The sequence below is a fragment of the Mastigoproctus giganteus genome, chromosome 8 (assembly GCF_048544385.1).
Source record: "Mastigoproctus giganteus isolate SK-2022 chromosome 8, ASM4854438v1, whole genome shotgun sequence".
Taxonomy (NCBI): domain Eukaryota; kingdom Metazoa; phylum Arthropoda; class Arachnida; order Uropygi; family Thelyphonidae; genus Mastigoproctus; species Mastigoproctus giganteus.
This window is the reverse complement of record NC_143582.1, coordinates 37,208,702-37,236,160: the sequence shown is the minus strand read 5'-3', so window position 1 is coordinate 37,236,160 and position 27,459 is coordinate 37,208,702. Positions and strand designations below refer to the sequence as shown.

The window sequence follows — 27,459 nt, the reverse complement described above, 5'->3', positions numbered from 1 at the left end:
ATTTCTCAGTCCATCTATCTAATTTTTCTAGATCTTGTTGCAGTAGCTTACCTAATATACCTTCATCAGTATCATTAATAAATATAGAAAACAACAATGGGTCCAGCACTGAATCCTGTGGGACTCCACTAATAATTTTAGTTCGGGAAAAGCAGTGTCCATTAATAACCACTCCCTGTCTTCTCCCACTCAACCATCTCTTTATCCATAGGAGTAACTTGCTTTTAATGCCACACCGCTCCAATTTGTATAGCAATTTTTTACTGCAACAGTATCAAAAACTTTTCTGAAATCTAAGTATATGATGTCAAAATTATTTTGTGCATCCAGTTCCTTTGTTACATCATAGTATCCAATCAGATTTTTCAGATAAGTTTTCCCCTTAACAAATCCATGGTCCTGCATTACTTCTTTAACCAGTGACTCCATTATTTACCCTAGAACAGAAGTTAACAGGTCTATGGTTACTCATGCCACCTTTTGATCGTCCTTTGTGAATTTTGATACATTTGCACATCCCCAGTTCATAGGGACTTCCCCCGAATCAAAGATACTCTCATAATTGTGGCTGAAGGCTTGCTTACTTCCTTTGCTGTCCCCCCTGATATAATCGGATAGTTACCACCACCTCGGATGCCTTTTTTATGTTTAGCTTAAACACTTTCTCTTCCACTTTCCTCTAAGTTATCACAAAATCATTTAAACTCCCTGTTAGAGTTTGATAACCTTCTGGCATCCATGTAAAATACTTCAGCTTGTCAGCAACCTGAGCGGGATCATCAATATCAAGTGGATGTATGTGATTCATCCCTTTTATAGTGTTTACATAAGAAAAGTCTTTGCATTCTTTGCCAGAGACATATTGTAATATGCCTTAGCCTTGCCTGATCTCCTTTATGACTTGATTGCAGACTGGTTTATTTATATCTACCATAGGCATCTGTATCACCTGATAATTTATGTGCATCCCATGCATTTTTCCTTCTCTGTCACATGCCTCACATAATTCATCTGACATTCTTGAACAATATTTCTTAGTTGGTATCAAAAGCCTAGTAGTTCTATGATTACTTCCCCCAGTGCTTCCCATTTAGAATTTACTGTTGATAATGTCATCAGTTGGCCTGCCGCATAGAATTTAAAAATTGTCTGAAGCCACTGTAGCCAGCCACCCTTTCAAAAGCAAAACCCTTTCTTGTTAAGTAAATTCCACATCACCATGCTGTGATTACTGTCACCTGGTGAGTCTTTTAATTGCAGAATCTTAATGTATTATGATTACCACATACAAATCTTATATCCCCAGTATCAGAGTAACACCATGTTTCTATTATTGTATACTACAATGTCAGCATTGCTAAGAAGTGTAAACGTGCAATCTATTATAAACAGATAGTAAACTCGATCTTACTGAATTTGTGATAATACTGACAGCTGGAATTCTGTGGGTTATGGTAAAATGTGTTTACACTTCCATGAAATCTTCAATCATAAAAAAAAATTAATTTTCATAATCTTCTCTTCATTCCTATTTTTAAAGATTTGTAACTTGTTATTCCGTTCTCACTTGCATGTATCGTGTTACTTCCAATTTGTGTGTGCCGTGTTCTTTGTTATTGATTGCTTATCTTTTTACTGTTTTGAATTTTAACCCCCACCCACAAATGTCAATGAACAGATGTCAACTAGTTAGTATGTACATATTACAGTGCGTATTAATTATTCCGATTATCACGTATATTCTTCCGATTTTCACGTATCATTTAATTTTTTAATTGGTAAGGTTATAAAGGGTAAATTTGTGCTTAATATATCTTTACTTTTATAGCCTGTGGATAATATTCCTCCTATTTTTGCTAATTAGAATCGCTGTTTAAAAGAACTAAAATTCAATTCACAAACGTGATCACAATGAACAGCACTTACTACACATTGTATAGTGAGCGGTACTTTACTTAGGTGACTCCATCGTAACGTGATTTGATTGTATAGTGAACCAATTGTAAAGCGGGAGTCCATTGTATTTTTAACTTTTTTTACATGAAACTTTGGATAATTGGGACAGCCGCTTAATCGGGGCAAAATGCAGTAGTCCCGATGTGTCCCAATTAACTGGAATCAACTGTATAAGGAAAGCACCTGAGGTGGATGGGCTCTATGCAGTTATATGAGAGGTGACAAAGGAAGTAAGCAAACCCTTAGCCATAATTATGAGAGCATCTTTGAACTCAGGAGAAATCCCCACGGACTGGAGATGTGCAAATGTATCCCAAATTCACAAAGGGGGATCCAAGGATGACATGAGTAATTACAGGACCTGTTAGTTTAACTTCTATTCCGGGGAAAATAATGAAGTCACTGGTTAAAGATGCATTGCAGGCTCATCTAGACAAGACTGCAGTAATAATTCAGACACAGCATGAGTTTGTTAAGGGAAAGTCTTGTCTGACAAATTTGATTGGATACTATGATGTGGTAACAAAGGAACTGGATGCAAAAAATAATTTTGATATCATATATTTGGATTTCAGGAAAGCTTATGACACTGTTGCACATGGAAGACTACTGTACATGGAGCAGTATGGTATTAAGGGTAAGTTGTTACAATGGATAAAAGGGTGGTTGAGTGGGAGAAGACACAGGGTGGTAATCAATGGATGCTGCTCTTCGTGGACTAATATTATTAGTGGAGTCCCCAGGGTTCAGTGCTGGGCCCGCTGTTGTTTTGTATATTTATCAATAATATTGATGACAATGTATCAGGTTTAATGTTGAAGTTTGCAAATGGTACAAAGGTTGGCAAGGTTGTTAATGACAGCAATGGCAGAGTTCTACTGCAGCGGGATCTAGAAAATTTGGGCAGATGGGCTGAGAAGTGGCAACTGAAGTTTAACATTACAAATGCAAAGTACTGAATATGGGTAGAAGTTAGTATACTGCATATGAAGTTTTGTGAGCAGTGCAGACAGACTGCCAGAGCAGGTCATGGGGTATTGTCAATGATATACAGGAATTTTGCTAGTAGGGAAAAGGAGGTGATTATCTCTTTGTATAAGGCATTGGTCAGGCCATGCCTTGATTACTGCATACAGGTTTGGAGACCTCATTTCAGGACTGATGTAAAGTTGCTTGAGCATAACCCCAGGGGCTCACATCTGGTGAGTATGGGCTTGGCAAACCCAGCTGGATATCATTATCCTTCTCTTTCTGGTGATCCCTCCCCCCCCCCCTCTCTCTTTCAAGGTAACTGGGGAAATTTTTTGGCTGATGCAGCATAAGCCTCAGGCTTCCTTGCATCATATGGCTTATAATAATAATAATAATGTACAGAGAAGGGCAACAGGATTGGCTAAGAGAAATGAAGGGGTCCTCTTACCAAGAAAGGCTTAAGTTCCGCAAATTGGAGCTGCCGGAGACTAGGCACCTGTGAGGCAATTTGATTGAGGTGTACAAGACCTTGAATGGGTTAAGCATGCTGAATTCTGATGGGATTCTTCTGCTTGCTCAGATTACGAACCAGAGGAGGCATAAATTCAAATTGAGGAAAGACAGTTGTAGAATAGATGTGCGGAAATTTGCCTTTAGCCAGCGTGTGGTTAATTGCTGGAACATACTTTCATCTGTCGTTTTGGAAGTTGATAACTTAAATAAATTCAAGGAGGAACTGGACAAACTTTTAGAGGGAATGGATGTTTTTTTGTTTTTTTTAGCTGATGCTACATAAGCTCATATGTTTGCTTTCTTGCATCACATGCCTCCATTACTATTACTATAGTATTGCTTGTGGGTGACAGTAACCCCAGAGTTGCATACCAACTGTGTGGTACTATACTCAGGGTAGTAAATAAGAAAGACCTGGTGTTAATTGTGTAGTCAGATATGAAGTTCTCTGAGCAATGCAGACATGCTGACAGGACAGCTCATGAGTTTCTTGTCCACGATATACAGGAATTTTGCTAGCAGGTTAAGAAGGTGATTATCCCATTGTATAAGGCATTGATCAGACCATATCTTGAGTACTGCATACAGGTCTGGAGATATCATTTTAGGGTGTGAAGCTGCTGGAATGAGTACAGAGAAGGGTAACAAGATTGGTGAGCGGAACAAAGGGGTTCTTTTACCAAGAAAGGCTTCAGTTCTGCAAATTGCAGCTTCTGTAGACTAGGTGCCTGTGATGTGATCTGATCAAGGTTTGATTGGATTCTTCCTATTGCTCAGACCACACTCATGAAGGGGCACAAATTCAAATTGAGGAAGCACAGTTGCATAACAGATGTGCAGAAGTTTGCCTTTAGCTAACTGGTAGTTGATTATTGAAATAAATTTCCATCTGTCCTTGTGGAAGTTGATAGTTTAAAGAAATTCAAGGAAGAAATAGACAAACAATGGGAGAGAATGCATAAGCGAAATGGGAGGTGTTTTTTTTTTTTTTTTGGCTGATGTGTAAACTTGCTTTGTTGCATCGTTTGCCACTGCTAATGCTAATTTCTGGTGCTTGGAGGAAATGTGCTTAAACAATAGTGGTGATCCTGTTATACCATAGCTCAAAAGAACAGGGTGTATAAATAGGAAGGGTGCTAAGCCTTGAAGGCAACCATATTGCCCTTAAGTAGTTTCCTTTTAAAACCAGTTTAATAGTAACTAATCTGCTTTGTGGTAGAGTTCATTTTCGCAGTCAGCTCCATTTATTTACCTCTTGGGCTTGATATTCCCCAGAAGATCTAAATTTAGCAGTTGGCATTCTTTTTTCTTGTGTGTGTTTGTAGGCCTAATGACTCTGATGAGTACAATGAACTACTGTACAGAAAAATAGTGGACCAGTAAATCAGAATGTCTGTTATCTTTTTAGATATTGACTGGAACTTGTGAGTTGGTAACTCAGACACTAGCAAACCTTTTGTGGATTTATTGGATGCCTGTTTTCTACAGCAGCATGTTAGAGAGGCAACAAGGGAGAGCAGTATTCTTTATCTGATAATCAGTAGTGATTCTTCATGCATTAAGAATGTGCAGATAAAAGAGGTGCCTCCGTAGCCAGGTGGGAAGGAGCAGCAGTGCGTAGCACACTCTTCTTGATTAGACCGGGGTTCGAGCCCGTCACCATCAAATAGGGAGGATGCGGAAAGGTCAGGGAATGACCACCGCATATTCCAGGGCAATATGGCCTTAGTTGCTAATGCTCCTAAAAACCAAACAACAAACAACAACAGCAGATAAAAGAACCACTGGGTAGCAGTGATCCCAGTTTATTGATTTAGGATTTACTTTGGTAACTACCATTGAAGGTAAAGGGAAGTTTTTGCTTTCGTAAAAGAGTTTGCAGTGGTCTCAGACAGTTTTCAGGTTTTAAATTCTATATAGTGAGATCAACTAATGATGTTACCAACAATAATTTTTAAATGGGAAGAATTTAGGGAAATAATTATAGAAGCTACTAGGCTTTTCATATTAACTAAGAATGCCGTTCAAGGCTTAGACCTAAATAGATATCAGATGAACTAATGAGACACGTGGAAGAAAAGAAAAATGCATTGAATGCATTTAATTATCAGGTGATACAGACGCATATGATCGATATAAACTAATCCGAAGTCAAATCACAAAGGAATTTAGGCAAGCCAAGACAGATTGTGAAAAATTTAGCACTTACCTACATTTTGATATTTTGATACTCCTCAAAAGAACAAGCAAATATTTTAATCTGAAGTCAAGTCACAAAGGAATTTAGGCAAGCCAAGACAGATTGTGAAAAATTTAGCACTTACCTACATTTTGATATTTTGATACTTCTCAAAAGAACAAGCAAATATTTTATATATTTCCTATACTAAACAAATTCTGATTAAAATTGATTTGAATTATTTTGTTTCTAGGCTTGAAATTGTTTTTTTAACTGATTAAGAACAAATAAAACTTGAAATAAATTTAAAGTTTTTCAAAACAGAATACCATATGTGGTGTCTGTCAATTTCTTATTCATTCTAAAGTGTCCTGTTACTCAAGAACGGTTGAAAAACACTAGACAGTCTCTCTGCTAATGGACAAAATATTTTATGGGATAGTGTTACTGTTAACAAAAGAAATCATGCTCATTGAACAATGAGCATGAGCAATGAGCTTGAACAATGCTTGATTGTTCAAGCACACATTCTACATGCTGTAGAATGTGTGCTGTAGAATGTTCTACATGCTGTAGAATGTGTGCTTGAACAATCCCCTTCATTTTAAATGTAGTCACTAACACCTTTATGCCACTGGTATGTACTGTTGATTTATATATCTACTTTTCCACCTTTTTCTAAATTGCAGGAAGACAGCTTTTATGTCTTTCAACAATGGAGGTAGCACCCTCAGTGGCAGAGGATATCAAATTTTCCAGTGGTATTTGTTTTTCATGAAAACATGTTTTTACAACAGCAAAAATGGATGCTCCAGTACAGTCAGTTTATATAGATTTTACAAACATCTCTTCTTTCAATTTACCATCATTATCGAAATAACGAACATATGCCATTAGAAGGGCCTTATTGTCAGTAACCGTGGATTCATCAATCTGGATAAAAAAATTTCTCATTTTTAGTTTGTCAATTGGCTTGCTCTTCAATGTTAACTGACATCTCATCAATTCGTCTTCGAATTGAATTGGTGCTCAATGGCAGTGCTTTTAAAATGCTGCAAGGATTTTGATGTATTACTGTTGAAATTACAGTCTCTAATGTGAGTCATATAAAAGTCTCAGCATGTGTATGAGCACTACCAGTTTTTGAAATGATTTCTGCAATTTTATAAGATACAATCATTTCATTTAACTTTATCAGGATGCTTCCTTTTTAAGTGATCTAAAAGTCTTGATGGTTTCATAGCCTCATTTGAAAAAAAACTATTACTCATAAGACACATTAGGCTGTCTTGAGTCAAAAGGGCTTTCAATAAAACCGTAAGCTAGATATTCATCCAGATACTATCGACACTTTTTCTTTTCAGCACTTGACACGATTCACAATGGGTTGAATAACTACAAAGAATTAAATAAAAAATATAAACTATTTCTATTTAACTCTTATAGCCCAGTTCACTCACAAAAACACTGTGGATCAAAAAACAACTTCCACGAGGAAACAATAAATCAATACTAATTGTCCCTTAGAAAATAGAAACGATAGACTGAAACATTTCCTCATCCCATCCATGTCTCATATATTGACCAATGAAACAAAAGAATAAATAAATAAACCACGCCCCACCAAGATTGCAGCTGTCGGAAAGGGACAAATGCCAAGGATTGCAGAGACATTACCTCTGAAAACACTTGGGCATTTAATGACTATGAAAAGCAAAGATGGTTGAATTAAATCACGCCCACTATCTTCCTTTTATCAAAATTTCTCACTCACTCTTATTGAAATCAGTTGCCTCAGGGGAAAAGAAAACTCAATGAGCGAAATTAAATAAAAGATGTTGTCGGGTGGGGATAAACTGTAATATTCATGATTTTTTCACCCCCCCCCCCAAACCAATTTTTACCTCAAAATTAATATCTCTTTCACCACTATCAGTGGTGAAAATATTAATTTTGTATATGTAAGAATGTGGCCAGAAGATGAAATAGCAATAGTATTTCAGGGGGGGTGAAAAGTGAGGGGGGAAGAAGAATAAAGGAAAGGTTAAATTACACAAAGACAGAAGTTGCTTCAATACCCTTATTAAATTTGTTAATTGTGATGAATTTGAAAAATATTTTTACTCTAGTAGAAATGGAAAAATGTTATGAAATGGCAATACAACAGGACCTTAATTCAGCAGAACATTGCAATTTCTTCAAAAATACAATATGATTGGAAAAGGAAGGTGCACATCTGATTAAATCTATTATGTATTATCAGAACTTCTCTTGAATGTGTGGGTTTTTTTTTTTTTTTTTTTCAATATTATTTTTGAGTTTTTCATCTACAAAGATAAATCTTGTATCACTTAAAAGTCTCAGTTAGGAATTGATTTTATGAATTAAGTAATTGACGAATTTATGAAAATGACTAACTGATATTGTAAATCAGTATGTTATAAGCATGATGATAACAGTTGAATTAGTGGCGTAAATGATAAAGGAGTTTCACTTGTATTTTAATAACTTTGGGTATATGTAACAAAACTATTCCTCAAATCTTTTGAAAGAAAAATTGAACGAAGTGTGACAAATGAGAGATATAAATAAAAGTGCCTGTCACTAGAAAGGGAATTTACTGATTAAATAAATCCTGTGAATGCTTGCATCCCACCTGCAGTTACATGCATAGAAAGAAATATTGAAATAGATGCAAAAACTACCAGTTATATGTCACCAGGAAAAACATTTTTAACCAACTGTAAGGGATGCATCAGGGTTGTAGAAAGCCAAAGGATATAGTTAATGTCAGGAGTATTATAAATTAAATTAAAAAAATTTCAGCTTTTGATTAGATCAACCAATGCTGATATAATAGGACTAACAGAGACCTATTCAGGAGGGATAGGGAGGGTCAAAGGGGGAAGAGAGCCATGCTTCTTATTAAAAGCTCTCTGAAAGTGATCAGACTGCACCCAGAGTCAGATCAAGTTCAGATGAACATTGTGTGTGTGGTGCAAGATGATGTAGTATAAGGAAGATGATAGACATCATATGTTACTGATCAAGTGATTGCCTCATTATGAGCAAATTCAACCTGCCTCTTATAGATTAGAAATTACAATTGACAGTACACTAAGGGGAGCAGATTTTTAAGTCATCATGATGATTTTTATTTATTCCAACATGTCAGAGAAAGTACAAGGGGCTTTAATATCCTTGACTTGTTCTTACCAAGGATCCAAACTGTATCCAAAATTTGATAATGCCAGAAATAATAGAGGGTAGTGACCATTGTCATATAATGGGTACTGTCCAAAGAGATTTCTGTGGTGAAACAAAAAAGGGGAGGACTTCAGTTTTGCAAGAGGTGATTCTGGTGGGTTGAGGTATTTTTTTTTTTTTTTTTTAGCTCTGTTAAAAAATAAATTTTCTGTTTATACTCCGGCATGACAACAAAGTCAGTAGAGTTTACAGTAAATCGTCAATACAAATATTTATCGTATTTAGTAGTCACGGGCTTGAACTCCGGTCCGCTCAATAAACGCGTGCTATGCACTCTCGCTCCTGACCACTGGGCTACGTCAGAGATAATCATATGTGTTGGATACAAGTTCATTATGAGAAGTATTCAAGGAATTTATCCAGAAAACTAAAAATGTATTTGTTTCAGAGGAGAAGCTCTGCAGAAAAAAGATGATTCCCATGTGAATGATGAGTGAGGTTAAGGAATACAAGAAATCATTAACAGAGAGAAAAATAAAAATGGAGGTAACTTCTTTTTCTGTGTGAACATAAATTGAACAGAATAAAAAAAAAAAGCATGGGATACTTCTTATAACAGACTGTTGTGTGAGGTACTGATTTATATGAATGTTATTAGCGTATATTGTCATTCTTCTCTTTCTTGGTGATTCTCTTTTACTTCTCAGGGTAACTCAGAATTTTTTTTTTTTTTTTTTTTTTGGCAGTACAGCAAAAGCCTCAGGCTTCCTTGCACCATGTGGCTAATAATAATATACAGTATATAACAAAACCACTGATTGGGGTAAGACCGAATACAAGAAATCATTAACAGAGAAAAATAAAAATGGAGGTAATTTCTTTTTCTGTGTGAACATAAAAAAGAAGATGAATCAAATAGGCTCCTTACTTGATCAAAGTGGAAAGTCGTAGAAAGCCTAGCAGAAGTTGCCAGTGAGTTGAATAGGTAGTTTGTAATGATCTTTACATTTGTAATAGCATTTGAACCATGAGGAAATAGTAACAAGGACTTATACTGCTGTAAATTAATACCTCTGTCTGTTTTCCTGAAAGACATTTGCTCATTTCACAATTTATATTGTCACATAATTTTCCCCAACTCTGAGACTTTAGTGACATTTGATTTGTTAATAATACCATTCGTTAAAAATGTTGAACCCTCACACTTAGGCTTTTAATTTTCTAGTATTTCAGTATGCACTTGCCTTTGTTGATATTCCATGTTCTCTGTTATATAATCCTGTTATTACTGATATATTTTGATATATCAGTCTTAGAGAAGAGTCTGTGGGGAAAGACTACTGAAGCTGAGTGAAGGCAAGACTGACAGTGGACGGCATACATCCTGTTATACTAAAAGCATTTAACATGAGTATATCGTCATGGTGGGGTTGTTAATGAGATCATTAAACTCTGGAATGATTTCCCTGGATTGGAAAAGCACTAGCATCTCTCCAATCCACAAAGATGGTGTGAAAGACGTGATGTGCAACTATAGACCAGTGAGTTTGACTTCAGTAGTGGACAGGTTCATGGAGTCTTATTAAAGATACAATCCAAAACCATCTTGATAGGAATAGTATCTTTAATGGATTACATACAGCATGGGTTCACGAAGGGAAAGGGTTGGGTGCAAGAATCATCTCTAATATTATTTACCTTGACTTCAGTTTGACACCTTTGATACTGTTCCCCATGAAATGTTATTATATAAATTGAAGCAAATTAGGATTAATAGTAAGATTCTTTTGTTGGATCAAGGGCCGGCTAAAAGATAAGAGACAGAGAATAGTCATAAATGGATATATCTAAGGGTGGACTAGTGCAGTGGCACGTAAACTTATTTTGCTCACGATCCCCTATATTAAATATAAAATTGACGCGACCCCTCAACGTAAACCCCGAGGTAGGATGACCAGATTTTTAGAGAACAAAAATGGCATTTTATAAATTATGTAGTAGAAAATTTTATTCGAGTACTGAGAAAGGAATAAAAAAAAGTTTTCTTTTTAAGTTACACATTAAGATAATTGTTTAATATTTTAATTGAATACAGCAGAAACAACAAATCAAATTCTTATTCTTCAATTAAGATTACAAAACAATAAAAAATGAACAATTATAAATCAAAACAATTAATGAGAATGATGAGCCTGGATAACCTATAATATTTGGTCCGTATTTGGCGCAATGTTTGAAATTACTAATCTCCTGTCATCTTCTGGATCAAGTCTGGAATGCTTTTTTGTTTTTATGGCTGTTAATTTTGAGAAACCAACCTCACATAAATATGTAGATCCCGAAAGGTAGCAATGTTTGTATCACCATTTTCAATAATTTTGGATACTCATCTCGAAGAGAAAGCCAAAATTTTTCCCAAGTAGTCTTGAAAAGAGCACCTAATGCTTTGTCAACGACGGTCGATAAGATCTACCTTTTCCTCAATGGTTATTTCGGGACATGAAGAAACGTCAAAAGCAAAGGTATCACGAATCCAATACACCTTTTTTTCTGGAGATACATTAAATCAGTTGGAAAAATTCTTAATTAGCATTGTTAGGTGGGTGGCAATGATATTCCTAAATTGTAAAATGTCAATATTATAACAAAATCAGAAAAGCATGGGAACATTTCAGTATTATAACACTCAAATTCAGTTTTCCAAAGATTAAGCTTCCCTTTGAAAGTTTCTATTTTATCACTGAGTATTAATATATTTGTTCTCTATCCTTGAAAACTTAAATTTAAATCATTAAGTTTTCAAATATATCAGCAAGGGAACTAAGTTTTTCAAGCCATTTTTGATTTGTAAACAATTGAGCAAGGTTCTGATTTTTATCTGATAAAAACAATAAAGCTTCATGTTTAAGGTCAAAAAGATGTCGCAACACTTTACCATTGGACAACCACTTTCTTATATAAAAGAAGCATTTCATTACAAAGCATTGTGAAAAGTCTGCTATTTAAGCTTTTTTAATAAAGTTTATCACACTTATCACATCTTTCAAAACTTTTTGCAAATCAGTTTGCATTTCCTTTGCTACTAATGCTTCTCTATGTACTTTATAATGCAATGATTCAAAACTATTTGGAGCAATTTCCTTTACTTTTCCTTTTAAACCTTTATTTTATCCTGTTAATACAGCCACACCATCTGTACAAATCATAAAGCCATAAAGCAGTTGTTCTACATTAGATTATTTGTTTGAAAGAAAATATTTATAACATCAAAAATCTTCTCGCTCGTTGTTCTGCCTCCCAAAGCCTTGCAAAATAGAAAATATCTCCCTCGTAGCAGTATCTCACATATACAATAATTTGAGCAAGGAATCTGTGAATTCATTTAACTGTATTGCAAAAATTTGACTTTCTCTCGATTGATTTAATGAACTGAATTTTAAGTTGTCCGCGATAACTGTAATACGCTGCGAGACTGTGTCTCTGAATAGAGGAATGGTATTTAAATCATTGCTGTACTTTTCTCCATTCATAATTGAAATCATTTTATAACAGCAGGGAGAACAAGAGATTCAGCAATAATATGTGATTTCAAATTTTTTCCTATTAAATACGAAACTTCCAATGATGCTCTTAAAGCTTTACAAGGAACTGTCGTGTGTTTCTTCATGAAAGAATTCGGACCTTGTACGGCGTTGGCATGTCTTGTGAAAAGGATTCCATATTTTTCATTATCTCTGGATGTTTCGTATGTGTCTTTTTCCATTTAATAGGTTTCATGCTTTTGTTAGCCAGTTTTTCGTAATGTATTATGCACAAAGGACGTAAAGTAAAGCCATACTTCATAAATTCTTCTTGATATTTTCTATTCTTTTTCATTCCTTTTCAGTCATTAGGCTTATAACACACTCCTACTCTCAGTTTTGCTTTCCCATTGAAGGTAACTGAAGGTAACGCTGCATGATACCTTTAGTTTTCTTATAGATAAATCTATAACCCCAGGGGTTCACATCTGGTGAGTATGGACTTGGTGCACCCAGGATCCTGAGCTGGATATCATCATTCTTCTCTTTCTTGATGACCCCTTTCTACTTCTGACTCTCTCTCTCTCTCTCTCTCTCTCTCTCTCTCTCTCTCTCTCTCACACACACACACACACACACACACACACACACACACACACACACACACACACACACACACACACACACACACACACACACACACAGGGTAACTCAGAAATTTTTTTTGGCTGGTGCAGCATAAACCTCAGGCTTCCTTGCACCATGTGTGTGACGATAATAATAATAATGTCAAAAGAAGAAATTCGATTCAAAGCCACAGCATTAGTCAACACCTACTCGTCCGACTTAGAAGTAAACTTTGTTGATGGATTCCTATTGTTTTCAGCACTATACAAGGACAAAACATCTGTGGCAGAATTAATAAAGGCACAAATAAAAGGTAAACTGATTACTAGTTTCCCAAACATACACATAACTTTAAGAAATTATCTATCCATAATTGGATCGAATGCTGAAGGAGAGTGCTCATTTTTGAAACTTAAGCAAACCAAGAACATGAGCCAAGATCCTTATCATTGTTGGCATTTCTATGTGTCAAGAACTATGTTACAAGAAGCTGAAGCAAGAAACATTTGTAATCTTAAGAAATGTTACAAGTAATCTAGATATTGTAGATTTTGTTTCTGTTTAATTTCAAGTATAATGTTGAAGTTTTATAGTTGCATTATTTTTAAAAAACCTTTTAAACCTTTTCTTCCCTGTTCTTTTACTTTTTTTTTTTTTTTTTTTCCTTCCTTCGTAGGCCCTAAAACTGTCGTACGCCCTGGGCACAGTGCCTAATGGGAAATCCAGCCCTGCTGCAATTACTTGGAGAAACACAGCTAACAGATAGCAGCACTTAGTTGAAATTTTCAAGACATTTCTTCGTAAATGGAGAAATTATTTTAAACATACTTGAAGTGACCCCGTGAAAAACCTATATACGTACATATACTCTGGGCCCATATGTTAAAACGTGTATATATATGAACTCCAGAAAAGGGTTAAATAACAATGAACTAATTTGCTTTTTCTCTTTTTTCAGGCATGAACAAAATGGTCATCAACCATTTAGAAAAGCTCTTTGTAACCAATGATGCTGCAACAATTATTAAAGAACTTGAGGTTTGCAGAACTAATTTTCTTTTACTATAGATGCAGTAAGCAAGTTTAGAAAATGCAAATAAATTCTAAGCATTTGTTACAGATTCAGTATATATAGCATTTCTGATCTTTTCTGCATGTGTATATTCTGTATACGATATTGTATATAGAAGACAGAATCACAATGTTCCAAGATACAATTTGTTAGGATTTCTTAACATTAAGAAATATTTTATTTTATTTTATAACTTAAAATTTCTAGAATTTTTTTACAGTAGATGGCATTTTGGTTACACATGCACAGTGTATTTTATTTTTATACATTCTTGATTTCATATCATTATTTTTCAGCATGTCTAAAAAAGCTATAAAATTCTGAATAATATATGTAATCTTTATTGAATACCATTTGGATATATATTACTGCTTATGGCCTGCTGGACAAGGGCTTAGCTTACATTGAGGAGCTGCACTCCTTTTTATATCCTTTTATTTTTGTTTAAAAAAGCTATAAAATTTTGCCTTTTGTTCATGAAATTGGTTTTAGAGACTAAAAATGATTGTTGAAGCATGGTAAATGCTTCCCCAAGAAAAGGATATTTTAATGGTAATTTCAACTGCTTCAAAGATGGCTGCAATATCATTGAGGATGATGCAAGATATGGGAGATCTTGCACACAACTTTTCAAGTTGGAATCAAGATCAAGGTGTGTTTGTTTTAATTGCGGTCTCCAGGGTTTCTCCTATATGCCGCTGTAGCATCTGAAAAGGCAAAAGCCAGGCTGGAAAGTGTATATATGTAGGTGTGTAAGTATGCGCCTTGTTATGTTGAGTGCTGGCACCTGGCAACTTTGCAGCCAGGGGACACCTGTCCCCTGACTCCATGTGGCCAAGGCTTGGCCACATGGATGTGCACCAGGGTCCACTTTCTAGCTGAGACTCTTACTGGGGCTATCAGGCAAGCCTGGGAAGGTTTCACGTTGGAATATCATTTGATAGTTACCAAGCCATCATGTCTGATATTTTTAACATGACAAGATTATGCAACTTCTCTGTTCCCAATTTTTAACAGCAGATTAGATGGAAACAAGAGTTGAACTTTCAGAACTGGTTGAGATCTGATCATAGTCCAGATTGCTAAAAATAGTAGTGGCATGAGATGAAATATGTTGTTACTTTTATGATCCATAGAAGAAGCATCAGTGCTTTGAGTGGGATGTCTTTGATAAAGAAAAAAATTTGGATTGACAGGTGTAAAGTAAAGCTAGAAATATTTTTTGACTATACATGCTTAATTTATACCAGGTCATACTGTTTATAATACTATGGGCTTAAAAATCATTAAGCATTAAGCACTTGAGAAATGTAATCAAGAGAACCAATCTGTAAGCAAGGAAATATCAGAAATTGTGCTTCTGCTGATTGTGGGACAGAATTTCTGAATACATTTCCAAACACTGTAACTGTCTTCAACACCTTCCTTATTCGTTTTACTTTGTGCTGTGTGATTTTTATTTTATTTTTTCCTAAATTAAAGAACTCATTAAAGGTTGTGGCAACTACAATAATGCAATTTTGGCAGTAAAAAAAAGCTTTTTTTACTGCCGAAGGGAAAATTGCATGAATAGTGAAGGTGATTATTTTTTAAAATTCAGTCTGGGAAATTCTTAACACCAGCAGTTGTCAAAACTACAGAGACTGTTTAAAAACCTAATACTTTATAGGAGGCTACCTTTTGGCTTATAAGTCCATCCTGCAAAGTAACTGCCATATCTGGTTTGGAAGTAGGTATTGTTGGTTGCAGCCTAATTTGTCCTCTAATTGTCCCAACGGTTCTTAGTGAGTTTAAGGTCTGGCCAGTCCAACTTTTCATCTTCATGATGTATGAAATGGAGCATTGTTGTGCTGATACTGATGGGACCCATTTTTGTAGTACTGCCATGGTGTAGGTAGTACATAATTCCAAAACATCCAAGTGTTTATATGGACTTAATGGTTTCTGGCACCAACAGATCAAGCCTGAACCAGCCAAAATGGCTCCATACCATCAGACCACCCCACTCAAGATGATAATCTGAGCAAGAAGCACTATCTGATCAATTACCACACTCAAACATCCATTAGTATGAAACATGTAGAGAGAGAGAGAGAGACGATTCTTTAGCACCTTCTGCCACTGTTCTGGAAACTATAATGTTGGGAATGAAACAACTACAAATACTCTTTCATATCAGTCCCCCTCGATATTGGGTTTCTTCCATTCATGTAGATGGTTGACTTACTGACAGATACTTCTGCAGACAACGTACATGAGGCATGCCTCTTAGTTCATAGACTACGTTCTGTAAGTTGGTGGGGTTGCCCAGACATTTTTTTTACAGCTTTGCATCTTTGAATAACATCCACTATAGTAGATTTTTGGAGGTTCAGATGAGTCCCAGTTGCAAATTGCTATTGACATGGCATCCAGCCATCAACTCACATTAACAGTCTATAAATACCAATCCATTACCCATACTGGCTTCTAACATACTGCTGATGCACAGTAGTCCCACAAGGTTTATATTGGTAAGTCTGAGCTGACATGCATTCATAAAGTGCTTTACACAATATTGAAGGAATTGTGTCAGAATGCCTTTTGGTCATATAGTGTATTCTTAGATCATCTTAAAAATGTTTTATGTATACACATAGAAGTATGTGTCCAACATACAACATGTGTACAACCATATACAAAAATGGTTGTACACATGTACAACCTTGTACTTAGTTTATTATCCCATTGGCAGGTGTCCAGTCCCCTTTCAAATAAATCTTTCCCATTCATCAGCCAAATTGCTCACTCACCTTAGCAGACTTAGTGTGTTTGCATATTTATCCATGTGAAACTTGCATAAGATTTTTGCCCTATCTATGAGCAGATTTTTCTCATCTATGAGCAGATTTTTCTGCTCATAGATAGGGAAACCAATGCAAATCTGAATATCACATAAATTGTGAAATATGAGAGGTGTTTGTGAAGTTGAGACTGCCCACTGCAATGTGGCAAGGTTGGGGGATCCTGAGTTAGTAGTATAGAGAGCACAATTAAATCTAATGTCATGTAGAAAGCAAATATGTTTCACTATGGCAAATGCAAACAATCTCATGTGGTATGGATACTGAGCTAGTAGTGTAGAGATCACTTTTTAAACTTATGTTTGCAGTCATGTAGAAAGTAAAGCATATTTAAATACAGCACATGAAAATGATAATTTGTATTCTTCAAGGCAAAGGTATGTAATTGAGGTGAATTTTGCGAAGCTGGGAAAAGTGCCAGTAGATGATTGAGCTTATCCAGCAAGTTTATATGCTAATTACATTAAGTTGGGCATCAGTATTCAGGTGGTGATAGCATTTTGACCCTTTAATGGGGCTTAAAAAATAAGTTGCATCCACATATGTATCATAGTATGCTGGTCACCAATCAATTTTTTGGGAAAAAAGGCAAAATAATATTTTAAATTCTTAATTTTTAAAGTACAGTAGACTCTTGATTTTCCGGGATAGATGGTAAAAAACAAATCCCAGATAATTGATTTCCCAGTTAATCCAAAAATACAGAAGTCCCCGACATACGTAAGAGATACGTTGCAGGAATTCTTACTTCGTCGAGTTTTACGTAACCATGGAACGACTAATAACATATTGCTACTATATTATTATTGACAAATCTGAATTCAGCGCGATACTTGATTATTAGTTTAATTTTCTGATCCAAATCAATTACTTTCCTTTTCTTGGTAGATTTACTAGTAGTGCTATCACTTATCTTAGTCGGCACCATGATAACGGTCAAAATGAAATTTTCTGTAAAGAACTTCACAGGTTTAAGGCAAAAACTCACCATTATCACCCCGTGCGAGCTCACATTTTATTAAAGCACATTTCTGGAGATCACTACCAAAAAACAATAAAAACAATTTCCACTTTCCGGGTTATTGGGCTTTTCTGTTCGTGCATCTAATTATAAAAGGTAGTAAACTCATCTTATTGCATTTGCAAAAATACCGATAACTGCAGTTCTATAGATTTTTACGTTATCATGGTGAAATGTGTGTCCCCTTCACTGTTATTTGTTATTTATTTTGGTTTTTAGGAGCATTAGCAACTAAGGCCATATTGTTCCGGGGATATGCGATGGTCATTCCCTTATCTTTCTGCATCCTCCATATTTGGTGGTCACGGGCTCGAACCCCGGTCTAATCAAGAAGTGTGTGCTACACACTGTTGCTCCTGCCCACCTGGCTATGGAGGTGTCCTCCTCTTCACTGAAATCTTCAGTCATATATTAAAAAAAAAAAAAAAAAAAAAACATAAATAAATTGTAAGAATCTTCTCTTCTTTTTTTGCTCGTTACTTCGTATCTCATTTGTGCAATCCTTAAAAAAAAAATGAGTGAAAAAAAATTTATGTAAGTCCGGGACTAACTGTATCGAAAAATGTTTAGCAACCTACATAAAAAATAGGGTGATAGATAAAAAACTTACCACGTACTACTCGCATGTCCAATATGATGCTTTCCTTTATTTTTTACGATGTTGTTCACCAACATTATAATGGTTCACCCTTAAAGATTTAACGGATGAACCGTTTTCAAAATTTTCAATAATTTCAAGTTTTTGTTTAACTGAAAGCACAACTCCTTTGCGTTTACCCATCATTTTCGCGATTTCTAAAGAAAAAAATAAAATTATTTACTAAAAAAAAAAATTTCGACATCCGTGACATAAATAACGAAACAAAATTTGTCTTTTTGCTGTGCAACGGAACACAACGCACTAAAACAAACTAAACATTTGGTCTCTTTTTTTTTTTTTTTTTTTTGAGCGGCGGGTGTGAAGACAGCGGGGGTTGCAAGATAATAGATACATTAATCTCCCAATTACAACTTATAATGCCGCTTCTTGTCACTTATTTACGACTTGCACCTATTCTAGTTATTACTTGAATTTTATGATTTCTGGTTGGTTTTTTTTTTTAAATTTGGAGCCTTGAAGTGTCCCAGTTAATCCGATCCCAGTAAATCGAGAGTCTGCTGTATATTGGATGATAGCAACAAATAATATCTTTAGCAACAGTAGCAGCCATGAAATGGGGGAAATTAAAACTGAAACCAAAACTAGAAAATTAACATAGCTATGGGTAAACAGTGGATCTATTGTACAAACTTGGAGAAAGAATTTTTTTAATGCTGTCCTTCGTGAATTAAAAAATAGTCAGTGATGCATATCAGCTGAAAACCCATATTTGTGGAATACTAAAATTCATGCTCAGGAAATTTTATTAGATATAAATTTTTTAGTTTTTTTTTTAAATTTTGGTCATTAGGATACTAGATTGCACTCACTAGAGGGTTAAGGATGGCAAGAATGAACTTCTAAACACAAAGCAGCTTCAAATCAGAAGGGTAACAAGAAGACCTTCTTACTTGAGTGTTATGCGACTTCCATCAAGCAGTTTCATTTTTTGCTCGATTAAAACCAATTGATCTTTCATTGCTCTGGAATATTGAGAACACATTTTTTGAAATATGTAAAGAAACATATTCCAAATGAGTGTGCATTAAAAAAAAATTATCTGGACACTTATTTCTCTCATGTTTTACAGATAAATAGGGATGAAGTTGTCAAAAAAAATATTTTGATTTTTGATAGTGAAACAGCTGATGCTGTGGGATGTCAGTCTACATACATCTGAAGTAATTGAATGGTAAACAGGTCAATTTTTTACAAATGCTCTTTCAGTGCTTTGGACAAGTAAAAATGACATAGCTCCTTACATAAAAGGAAGTGGTAAGAACTCTTAAAATTCTTTCTTTTTTGCTTCACATGACTTGTTTAGCATGTGCTCCACTGTTGCAGAAGAAATATGTTATTTATTTCCTGATATTGAACTGTCGGTGTCTGGTGGCAAGAATATTTTTCTCAATAATACATATCTTCTGTTTTTCACGGAAATTGCATCTGGACTTGCACTGCTGTTCTAATCTATTCTGATGATGTGGAGGAGGGGGCAGGGATTTCTGCTGCATTTTATTCACCAACAATTTTGGTGAGGTGAAAGATATCTGTAAATTGGATGAAGGGATTGTCTTCAATATGCTTCACTAAAAAACTGCTATTGAAGGAGTCAGATCTATCATTTATTCTTGCTTTTAAAATTACTAGCTGTCATGACATCACTTGAAAAGGGGATGAGACTTACTTTGGGATTCCTTGCAAGTAGCTAGTGATATTGTGATTGAAATTAGCTGTGCCCTAGGCATTAAGATGTGCACTGTATGCAAAAAAATGTGATAGTGTTTTTTGCTGACCAAGATTTATAGAAAATAAAAAAGGTTACCAAGATTATTGAAGGTCATTCTTTTGAAATTGATGTGAATCTCATAAATGCAGCATGTTTATACTCTAATCCAGGAATAGAGAATTCCCAGTTGTGGGTGACTAAATCTGTGCTGGCATCTAAAATGCAAGCTGCATCTGGCAATTACATTTTAGGTGCTAGCTGCTGCTGATAAAAATAACTAAAATGTTTATTTTTATCAGTGGTGAAAGATGCACTGGAAAATAATACATATTTTTCATTTTAATAGCAAATACATATTTATGAAGTGTGGCTAGAAAGATTGTGGTATGTATACTGAATGTATACAAAATTATGCATATTCAATAAAACCAACTTTAGAAAATATTAAATTATTCATTCCACAATCCATAATATACAGTGACACTGAGCATGGCACTTGCCTTAAAAAAATTATCACCTTCCTGTTCTAATAAAGAAGCAAATCCAATCCTTGTTGTGCTACTTTCAGAACTCTAAACTGATGATCACCTTCTGTTGTATTTCAGGACACATATTGCAATCCTCCCAAATGTATAGATTAGACTGCCAAAAATTGTTGCGACTCTGAATGTGTTTACCTCTAAGTACCATATATAGGTTATAAATAAATCACATCAAGAGTGTGCGTGCAGAAAAACAGACATAAATTTGGCAAGCATGAAAAAATAAGTTGTTATAAATAAAACATGAACTGAACTGTGGAACAAGTTTAGATGAATTAGATGGAAGCTGTACCTGCTTGGGTGCATATCAGCCAATACACACCTGAACGCCTTTTCTACTCGTTAAGGATGTTTCTCCACCAACAAATGTTTACACTACCAAACACAGTTAACCATTAAACTTAAGTATTTTATTGGCTATGTCCATTAATCAAGTATCCAAGCATTTACCTTATAGTTTTTATGAAACCTACAGCAACCATTGATACCATTAAACCTTACAGAAATAATGCAGATATTGATGAATTATTCCTGTTCCTAAAATGCATTTAACTTTATGTCCACATTTAATATACTTCCAAGTGATTTAATAATGCAGTTTAATTAACAAAAGAACTGTAGCCTCATGACCAATAGATAAATAGGCAAAATTTAGCCTATCTTGCTCTTGCCAGTAAATCTTCATATTAACAACTACAGTAATGTCATAACATTGTAATGACTTAAGTCTTATGAAGACTATTTAATTATAAAACTATAAATCTAAAATAAAGAAACTAAGAAAGTATTTAAGTTTTCAGTACTTTTTTTATTTATTTATTTACTTATTTTTTATCCTCAAAAAATGTAGGTTCAGCATCCAGCAGCCAGAATTGTTGTATTGGCTTCTCAGATGCAGGAACAGGAAATAGGAGATGGAACGAATTTTGTTGTAATGTTTACTGGAGCTCTGTTAGAGCAAGCTGAAGAGCTTATTCGCATGGTGAGAGATATAGCATATTATAATTTTTGTAATTTCATTGTTTTTTTTTATAATCTTAATCCTTTAATACTCTGCAGTTTTAATTTTTATTGATAAACATAAGATGGGGGGAAACTTGTTATAAAAAAAGTGCCATTGAAATTAATGGCACCTATAACTCCAAAGTACTTTGTATTTGAACAAGGGAACCTAGGTAATTCAGACATATTTTACTTTTGCAATAGCAAATCCACTGTAACAGCTGTTGATCACAATCTTGTCTATTCTTTGGTTAGACAAGATTGTGGGACAATTTCAAAATGGTGGGGGGGGGCTTTTTTTTTAAATAATAAAAGGTACAAAGGTAGTTAATATAGAAATTTTAAATTGTTCATTTTTTATCCTGTCTGACCAACAATGTAGGGTTTTGTGAATTTTACTTAAGGATTATTCAAAATACATCTGCAATGAAATTTGAGCTGTGAATTGGCTCCTGCAACTTGTGAAAAGCTTGTTTAATTCAAAAAGACTGCTAAAAGATTCCTACTTAAAATCGTGAATTTATTAATCCGATAGCCCTGGGCTGTCAAGTTTTCGTAACTTTGATCAATTTTGGGTTGTACTTTGGCTGTATATAAGGAGTTTTACTTTAAAATCCTCGCAGTGTTACCACCCAACAACAAAGTCAAGCGATCCATTTTGAAGCCTGGCATGTTTTTTTTCTTCTTTCGATATGAAATTTCTTTTAGACATTCGTTTCCAAAAAAAGTCCTGTTTCATCTATGTTAAAAACTTATTGAGAAGTTTAACACCACTCTTCTATAATTTTTAGAAGTTCTTTGAAAGTTTCGGCTGCTTCTTGATCTGCACTTGTGACTTCTCCCTGGATTTTAAATCTATCTTACCAACTTAAATGGTTCCACATTTTTTTTTTTTTTAAAGGTGAGCTTTCTTCAGATAATCATATAGGCTAATCACTTTTTCTTTAATAATATTTAACTAAACGGAATTGTGCATTGGATATTATCTTCAATAAAATTATTTAGAAGTCTCTCCATTTCATTTATAATAGCCAGCCTAGTTGTTTGCAGTGGAGCAGCTGCCTTTCCCACTGCTAAAATTAATTCTTTACTTTTTCTAATTGTTCTTACAATTGAACCTGCCAGTCCTAAATTATTGCACACATCCACTTGTTGAACGGAATCAATTTGCTTCAAAACGTATAATTTAATTTTAAATTCAGTATTTTTCTTACCTTAGTAGGCTTCATACCACGTCCAGATGCTGTTCCTTTTTAATTCTAATCTGCCATTATTAATCTTCGAAGATGTAACTGCGTTGCATTAATTATGATACAATGTTTGAGTAAACTATCCATTACAGGCGATGTCTAACTCTGAACTGAGTGATGACGAGACTTCGGATAAATGCATATAACGCAAATATTACAAGCAGTATACATGTTTATTTTTTTAAATGTTGATCTTGGAACTACGTAACAAGTCATCATAGTGCAATTAAATTAGCGTGAGAAAATTTTGCACGCTAATTTAAGTTTCAGCGTGGGAAACTTTGCTATTCGTTTTCGACTACATCAGATGAAACGTTTTCATTAAACATGCCAAAATTTCAATCTGTACTTTGGTAAAAGAGCGTTATAGTGAGTTGTGACAGCATTAGAGTGAGATATGGGTTATAATATAAAAACAGCGTTATAGCGAACCGCATTATAACGAGGGCCTGCTATATATACATATATATATACTTATACGTATATTTGAATAATGTTTGATAAGTTGAAAACTGAATCTTTCATAATAAAAAATAAAAAGGTAAAGCAAACATCAGAGGCAGCAAAAAGCATATTCCTCTACATGATGCTTGAAATATAAAAATAAATTAGAACGAGGATTAAAAAAATAATAAAAATAATGCCAGCAGCATGGCAAGACAGAAGAGCGAAAATAGTCAAAATTAAACATAACGATCAAACCAACAGGGAGGAATAATATTAATAATAACTAATAGGGAGGGTAACAAGAGTAATAATAATTACTCTTGTTACTCTTCTCTTCCCTCCCTGTTGGTTTGAACGTTATGTTTAATTTTGACTATTTGTACTGCTGGCATTATTTTTATTTTTTTAATCCTGATTCTAATTTATTTTTATATATATATACGAGGGTGGTTCAATAAAGAATTGCCCTCACCTACTTCCACATATTGCAGAGTCAGGATATTTTGTGTGTAGCATCATACATATCTCTGTACTCATGTAAAATTTCAGCCCAGTGACTTAATTTGTTTTTCTCTTACAGAGCTAAATGTGTGACGAAGTAGCATCAATGATAAAGTTGAAGCCAGACCTGTAATCCGGTATCTGTTCTTGAAGGGGAAATCTCCTAAAGAAATCCATGTGGATATGACTTCTATATATAAGGATGAAGCCCCATCCTATGGCATTGCGAAGCACTGGCATAGGCAGTTTAGGTGTGGTCGGACATCGGTAGAATCTGAGTCCATTCTAGGTTGTCCCCGTTCAGCCATTGTTGACAGCACGATCATAAAAGTGGAGTTGTTAATCATGGAAGATCCAGATATCTGTGCGTGAATTGTCCCAGGAGGTGAAGATTAGTGTGGGCACTGTTGAAACAGTCCTTCATGACCAACTCCATTTACGGAAATTGAGTGCAAAATGGATTCCCCAATTATTGACTGGTTTTCAGAAAGCTGATCGACAACAGAAATCACAAGAGTTGTTAGCCCTGTACCAAAAAAACCTTTTCTCTCGTCTAATCACTCAGGATGAAAGTTGGATACACCATTTTGACATCATGGTTTCCCCCCCCCCCACTAAGAGGGCAAGGGTCCAAGTGTCAGCAGGAAAGGTCTTGCTGTCAGTGTTTTGGGATGAGAAAGGCATAATAATGATTGATTACCTGCTGAAAGGTAGAACAATTACGGGTGCCTATTAGCCAACTTACTCACCAAATTACTGGAGAAAATCAAAACATGTAGGTGTGGCATGCTGTCCAAAGGTGTGAGTGTTTCAAGTCAATGTCTCAGTTCACACTTCTGAAATTGCAACAACACAAGCGGCCACTTGTGGATATGAAATACTGCCCCATCCAGCCTACTCACCCAATCTTGCACCATCTGATTTCTTGTTTCCTTCCCTCAAATGATTTCTTCGGGGGACCCACTTCCCTGATGATGAGACACTCATTTCTGCAACAGAGTCATGGTTCAAAGACCAACCTCACCACTTCTACAAAAATGGTATCCATAGCCTCGTCCATCGATTGGGAAAATGTGTAAATTTGCACGGTGGCTATGTAGAGAAGGACTAAAACCTGTGCCACGAATAAACAGGCTAGCACCTCTTCAGCTAAGTCAGGGCAATTCTTTATTGAACCACTCTCATATATATACACAGTGGGTGGATTCCAGTTATTTGGGCCACTGGTTAATCGGGGCAGCCGTTTATTTGGGACAAATCAAGAAAAATAGCCAGGGTTTACTTAATTTAATCGGGACAGAAGACCGCACTCGAGATTACCATATGATTGTCTCCGACCATATTACCTGGTTCGGTTGGATTTCTGGAGGTCACAACCATAAAACAATTAGCAGTCCCCTGTTTATTGGGCTTTTCTGTTACTCAAATCTATTATAAATGGTTAGTAAACTCTATCTTATTGAATTTGCAATAACACTGACAAATGGAATTCTGTGGGTTATTATGGTGAAATCTGTTTACACTTCCATGAATTCTTCAATCATATAAAAAAAAATAAATTTTCAGCATCTTCTCTTCATTCCTATTTTTTAAGCTTTGTAACTTGTTACTCCGTTCTCACTTGCACTTATCGTGTTGCTTGCAATTTGTGTGTGCCGTGTTTTGTTTTTGATTGCTTATCTTTTTTACTGTTTTAAATTTTAACCCCCACCCACAAATGTTACTGAATAGAAATATCAACTAGTTAGTATGTACATATTAATTAGACTATGCACGTAAGCATAAATTTATTTTTATTTTGCTAACCCGTGGAAAATATTCTTCCGATTTTCACGTATAATTTAAGTTTTTAATTGGTAAGATAATAAAGTGTAAATCTGTGCTTTATATCTTTACTTTTCATAGCCTGTGGATAATATTGCTACTATTTTTGCTTATTAGAATTGTTGTTTATAGAATTAAAATTCAATTCACAAACGTGATTACAATGACTGGCGCATACTACAATCGTATAGTGCACAGAGTAATAATATCTTACTACTCTGTGGTATAGTGAACGGTACTTTACTATGGTGAGTCCATCATAACGTGATTTGATCGTACAGAAAATCAATCATAAAGCTGTATTTTTAACTATTTACGGGAAACTTCACATAATTGGGGCAGCCGCTTAATCGGGCCAAAATGCACCAGCCCCGATGTGTCCCGAATAACCGGAATCTACCGTGTGTGTATATATATATATATGCAGTGCTGCCCAAAATTTTTGAGAATGGAATTGGAAACCAAGGTTTTTGTAACTTACTTAAGTCTACCTTTATAGTGCTCTTCCTTTTGTTTAGACTTAATATACTGGCCCCAATAATTCTGCCATTGTTAGAAGCATGTTCTCCCCCCCCCAATACCCTTCAAGCATCTATGTGACTTTTTGCTGAAACTCTACTATTGAGTAAATGGCAGTTTGTCTACCTTTAAGCCTTGAAGCCATCTGCACTTTTGTGCTTTTGATAAAACATTTCCAAACACTGTAACAGTTATGTGTTTCTGAACCTGTTTTACCAAACTGCGGGGGGGGGGGGGGCTTAATGTAAACTGTTATTGTACATGTTCAGTAAGTAACTATTTAAAAAAGGAATAACAACATAAATGGCATGTATTAAGGAAACCTACCATGAAAGTTTACTCTCAAATTTCACTAGGAAAATTTCATGATGTTATTAGTAATGTTGTTATCTAGCAGTTCTCATAACCTAACTAGTACTTCATATAAATGTTATTTGAAGCTAAGTGACCAATTGAGTCCTTTAAATTTTAATAAATATATAAATATTTTATACTTTTTTATCTCAGGGGTTGACGCCAATGGAAATTCTTGAAGGGTATGAACTTGCATGTAAAAAAGCATTGGAAATACTTCCAAGTAAGTAATGTACCTCCTTTCAAACATGTAGTGTTGATTTATTATTATTATTTTTTCTCATGGACTAATGATGAAAAATGCAGTATATCATTTACAAATTACAGTGTACTATTTACAAATTATGGAAGTTGTAAATAGAGATATCTTCATGATATCAGTATGGGCTTGATCAATTTGATTAGTTTCATTATGGTCTTGTTTGCAACATAACTTGCACAATATGGCCCAAGAGGCCCTTGTGCCAAAACCCCCAAATACAATAACAGCAGCATAACTCATTGTTCATCAATGTTGTAACAAATAACTGTAATTAAAATGACTTCTTAGGTACAAGGGTTATTTCTTTTCTAAATACCTGCTTTGTTTATCTGCTTATTATCTGGACTTATCTAAATGAATGCTTAGAAATACAGAGATTCAAACCATTCATTTAAATAAGTTTCATCTGACTAAATTCATTGACTTTGAGTATATTAGGATGTAGCAGAGATTAAGGCAGTTTGAGATTTTTTTTGCA

General features: G+C 34.9%; 1 protein-coding gene across 1 annotated transcript in view; it reads left to right on the top strand.

Annotated features, from left to right (window-relative positions):
* The window catches only part of CCT8 (chaperonin containing TCP1 subunit 8), a 120,166-nt gene that overhangs the window by 23,837 nt on the left and 68,870 nt on the right, over positions 1-27,459 (top strand). The window contains exons 3-5 of the mRNA XM_090379859.1: positions 13,934-14,013; positions 21,673-21,804; positions 26,873-26,942. Of these exons, the coding sequence (XP_090235985.1) occupies positions 13,934-14,013; positions 21,673-21,804; positions 26,873-26,942 (282 nt within the window). The remainder of the gene's footprint in view (positions 1-13,933; positions 14,014-21,672; positions 21,805-26,872; positions 26,943-27,459) is intronic.